The following is a 5,106-nucleotide window of genomic DNA, read 5'->3' on the forward strand; positions in this document are numbered from 1 at the left end:
TTGGGGCCAGGAGGACATGCTTTGACAGTTCAAAGCAGGCCACTACACCCGGAACATCTTCTGGGTGATAGCTGCCCAGATGGCCAGATAGGGGGTACACATGACAGTAGTGCCTCACAAAGGCCAACTCTGCAGCCACAGCCCACTGGCAGCTGGCCCAGAGGTGCGCAGCAGGTCATAGCCAGGCAGCAGGCCCCACTGCCAGACTGCTGCAGTGGGTAAAGGGTGCAGGGAGCTCTCAGGGCTGCTTCAGCAGTCTAGCTGGCACAAGGGGTAGTGTCCCCAGGTACCAATTGGTGGTGCCCCAGAAGCTCCTGAGAGGAAGTAGCCCTGAAGCTACTTGCCAGGTCAGCTTTTTGTACTGATGGGGCCAGGACAGGGCAGCTTTTTATATTGCTGGGGACAGCACAGGTGCTGGCCCCGGGCTTTAGCTCCCCTGGCTGCAGATTTTGAAGATGCTTTTGTCCTTAAGATTTATATTCCTTAATTATTCTTTACTGGGCATGTCTACACGAGATGCTTAATGCACAGAAGACTAATTCTACAGTGCATTAGCACAGATGGCAACAACCGTGCTATTGCACCATAGATTTAGTCTACTGTGTATTATCATTGCTTAAAAAGTGTTAATTTGTGTTAATGTGCAGTAGTGCCAACTACAGCACATTAATGAACATGTAGACATGTCCACTGTGCAGTTGGATAACTAACTGTTGCTTGTTGTATTAACCTCTTTGAATATTTTTTCAGAACGGGATGCTTTTGACACATTATTTGACCATGCTCCAGACAAGCTTAATGTTGTGAAAAAGGTTAGAAAGTGTTTTCCTGGTGTATTAAAGAACACATTGACATATGTAACATGATAAAACTAAAACTGCACTGAAAAAGAATGTGATTATTGTCAATGGTATATTTATTGTTTTTAATCGGTATTTTTCCTTGAAACAGACCAAGAGAAACATACAGAAGTCTCCACTGTAAATAAATTTGCCGTAGAACTGTGTATTATGTAAAACTCTTCAGCTGGTCAAAACTAGCATAGCTTCACTAAAGCCAAAAGGATTAGCCAGTGATCTTACCTCAAGTATTTCGGCTTCTGTCAGTTTTAAGCATAACACAACTCTTGACTATGACACTTTGATGAGAAATCAGTGTATTTATAACTATGTTTTCATTATTTGTTTGATGGGCTTGTCAGTTATGTTTCTCTTTTAGAAATCTACTAAATCTAGGAGCAATGAATATTGCATGAATTGCTAATTTAAATTAACAAACTATTACCGGAAAAGTTCGAACTACTGCTCTATGCCCTAACTAACCTGTTCTCATGTTTCAGACTCTCATCACTTTTGTCAACAAGCACCTGAATAAGTTAAATTTGGAAGTTACAGAACTGGAAACGCAGGTAGGATTGCATAGCCCTAATTAATAAGGATGGTTGAACTATATTGTATCTGTGTCCTAACCTGGTCAAAGGTCTTAGCAGATTCATATTATGCAATTTCTAAGGAAATGGTTATTTCATCGAGAAACCTTTTTACAATTATTTTAATTGTATAAATGTCTTTCATGTAAGGATAAAAACCTGTTCAACAAAGACAGTCAGCAGTTTCTAATAATAACTGGGCGCATCTACACATGATGCTATATCGCTGTAGCAATGCACTACGGTGACATAACGTCTGTGGGCAAAAATAGCGACTCTGCAGCTATGCCCGTCAATATAGTGCGCCACTATGGCAATATAGTAGTTAAAAATAACCATGCAGTACATGCACAGTGTAGTACGGGCTGTTACTGCACCATCATTTAGTACTTCCTTATGGTAACAACAGCACTGTAGAGGCATGTGTAGACATACCCAATGTAAATTTGCTCTCTCTAACAGATTTATATCTTCATTAGCATTAAAATTACCATTATACTTAATAAGGAGGATCTTGACTAGTTTTGATCATGAAAGATCCCATGATTCTTTTTCCAGAATTTAGTAATGTTGTCTTGGTCATATTCCAAGTTGGCAATTGCATTCTCACTGTCTTTAGTTTATGCATATAGAGGTCAGGGTACATGTACACTTTGGTGGTTAGTCCATAAGGTGCATGTCTACCCTGCCTTCTGCCTGACTTTAGACTAACATGGCTAACTATGTCTTTATGCATAAACAATCTCATTGGACAGTATCAAGACTTTTCACTGGGACTGTTTACATCACAATAATTACCCCAAATACCCATGTTTAAGTAGTAGCATGATTGGGCTCTAGATTTGAAAGATTCACACAGGGTCACCTGTGCTCGAGGGTGGGAGGGTTTCATTTTAATTAGAATAGTTCCCAGAAAGTTGCTCTAATTAAAATGGCTCACTGTCACATGTATTAAGCCCCCACATATTTTAAAATGGCCACAGGACACTTTGTCTCAAGCTCATTCAATGAGGTTTAGATAAAGCACCCCCACAGACATTTTTAAATTCACGAGGGGCTTAATACATGTGACTGAGGTGATGCTGGAGTGTTTTAATTAAGTTAATTGAGTCTGCTCTGATGTGTTCTAATTAGAACGCAAACGAGTATGTGTATTGGCAGCCCTGGTGCTTGGTGCTTCTCTTGTTTTAGGCACTAAATCCATTTGAAAGTGACTAACAATATATTAAACTCTTTCCTATTAACCTTTTGCTTGCAAACAATGTGGTTGCCACAAGAAAATTACTAGGGGTGTGCAAAGCAGGCTGTATTTGATTCTGATTCAGCCTGATTTGGGGGACAGTGATTTGATTTGATGATTCGGATTACTGTCACCAGTTCTCCGCATACTCCGCAGCGGACCCAGAAGTTGACCGGAAGTGCTTCTGGTCCACTTCTGGGTCCACTGCCAAGCACACTGGGGAGCCCCCCGCACTCCCATGGGCCACTCCATCCGCCCCAGCATCTAAGTGTTCACGAGCTGCCTGGTACCTTGAGGTATGTAGAAAAAACATATAAAGCTGTGTCTATGTCCGAATCGTCGAAACTCTCCGAACCAAATTGGAGGCTTCCAATTCAATTCAGAGAGATTAATGGGTCTGCTGATTCAATTTGGATCCAGAGATTCAGCCACCAAATCAGGCCAAATCTCCTCCAAATTGAATCAGTGACTGAAGCTTCACACAGCCCTAGAAATTACACATTGAAGTAGGTAGAAGAGACCTCAGTCTACATGTTTACCAATTAAAGGTGTAGTGTCAGCAGAATAGTCTTTCTATTAAAAGGAAGCCTCAGAAACATTAGTTTAATGGTATGGCTTTTGTAAAATGAAAGAAATCAAATGGGAGGCAGCCTGTAAAGTCTCATATTTCTGAAAGTCTTGTTTTTAAGTGTGTGTTTGTTTATTCCACTGTTTTCTTCTTGATGAACTCTTATTAATCAACTGTGCCCTGCAACTACTAAAACATTTATTCAGTTTGCTAAGCTGAGCGGCTGATTTTTTTTCCCAACAGCAGAGAGAGGATGAGCTGCTTCAGGGAGACATGAGTTGTTTCAGATGACCTGGGGAATTGGATAAACAGAATTTGATTAAGTGAAGATATGTTATAGGCACTGTTCATGATGCTATAGATAAGATTGAAATGGCTATTCAATTCTAAATCTCTTTTTAGAGGAAATCAGGAATGACTGAGAAATGTTCCCTTCGGGCAAAAATATTTTTGTGCCTTGTCTTAACTTATCTTCAGATAAAAGCCAAGCATCTGATTTTATGTATTACAAGTATAAAAACAATATATATATTTTTTTTAAATCAGAATGTTAATGATCTTGAGGAACTTGAATCATAACCATAACACACATGCCATGCAAGCCTTTTTATGTTAGATTGATGTACTGTATCTGTGTTCAAAAAAGGTCTACAGTTATCACATTCTCATAGTCCCAAATAAGGAATGTGATCTGAAATGTTGAGAAAAAATGTTTAAAGAATTACAGTTATATGTTTTTAAACCCTGTACATGCCATCTGGAGTTATATTCTCTATGCACCATAGCAGTACCATAACAGTTAGCTAGACATCGCCTACCTGTAATTCTTTACACTGTAAAATAGATTAATATGGACTTTACTGCCCTCTGGACAAGTCTCTTGATTCTTTAATTCCCTCCTCTCTTCCCAGCATACTGAAATTTCTGTGTATTTTATTCTGTTTTTTCCTGCTCTGCAGTTATGTGCCATGTTACAGGTTATTTGTGGAAGAGAGCTAAGCCTCTCCTGCAGGGGCAATAAGATTTGAATTGAAGGTATAGACCTCACAGCTGTATCACTGGGTCCTTCCTAATCATCTACTTTTTTCACTGATAGGAACTCAACCCCATCAGCTTAAATCTTCCTTCAGGGATGAATTCACTTCCTCTGTCCTGTTACCCTCATTCTCTGGGTTTAACTGCACAGTACCTGCTGACCTCAGTGGCATTCTAACATACCTCCAGCATGAGATCAATTGAACTGTGAAGCATAACACAATATAAAACTCGATATAATCATGAGAAGTCAAAATAGATGGCATTTTTTGGATATGGTTGAAAATATTTGGGTTAGATGTCTCCTAACCATTCTACATTAGGCAAGATCCATATGGTCTATCAAATGAAACAGTAAGATACTATTTTAGAAAATGTACTCAGAATGCACTTCTGACAGTTTGCAGATGGTGTGTACCTCGTGCTTCTAATGGGTCTCCTGGAAGGCTATTTCGTACCTCTGCACAGCTTTTTCTTGACTCCCGATAGTTTTGAACAAAAGGTAATTCTGCTGTTGAATTTCGTATTTATATAAAGAAAAACACATCCTGTGAAACATATGCAAACCTTTTTGTGTTAGATGGATATACTGCACCTCCATTCAAAAGAGGACTTTATTGATCACAATTGGTAAGCAGTTACCACACTGTGGTCTGAGATGGATGGCACAGTTATTGCCACTTCTGAATCGAGGGAAAATTTGTATTAACTATTTAGCAAATATTAACTGTTTATTGGCAGCCAGTGTGTATTGTTTCATAGTTTCATAGTAGCTAGAGTCGGAAGGGACCTAGGTAGATCATCTAGTCCGACCCCCTGCCTTGGCAGGAAAGA

At 39.5% G+C, this 5,106-nt stretch overlaps 1 protein-coding gene across 2 annotated transcripts in view; it reads left to right on the plus strand.

Annotated features, from left to right (window-relative positions):
• PARVA (parvin alpha) overlaps positions 1-5,106 on the plus strand; it is a 108,189-nt gene that overhangs the window by 98,444 nt on the left and 4,639 nt on the right. For both annotated transcript variants that reach the window (XM_019551581.1, XM_019551583.1), the window contains exons 9-11: positions 751-812; positions 1,340-1,408; positions 4,673-4,774. In XM_019551581.1, coding sequence (XP_019407126.1) covers positions 751-812; positions 1,340-1,408; positions 4,673-4,774 — 233 coding nt within the window. The remainder of the gene's footprint in view (positions 1-750; positions 813-1,339; positions 1,409-4,672; positions 4,775-5,106) is intronic.

Source organism: Crocodylus porosus, unplaced genomic scaffold (genome assembly GCF_001723895.1).
Source record: "Crocodylus porosus isolate Cpor-Errol unplaced genomic scaffold, CroPor_comp1, whole genome shotgun sequence".
NCBI lineage: Eukaryota > Metazoa > Chordata > Crocodylia > Crocodylidae > Crocodylus > Crocodylus porosus.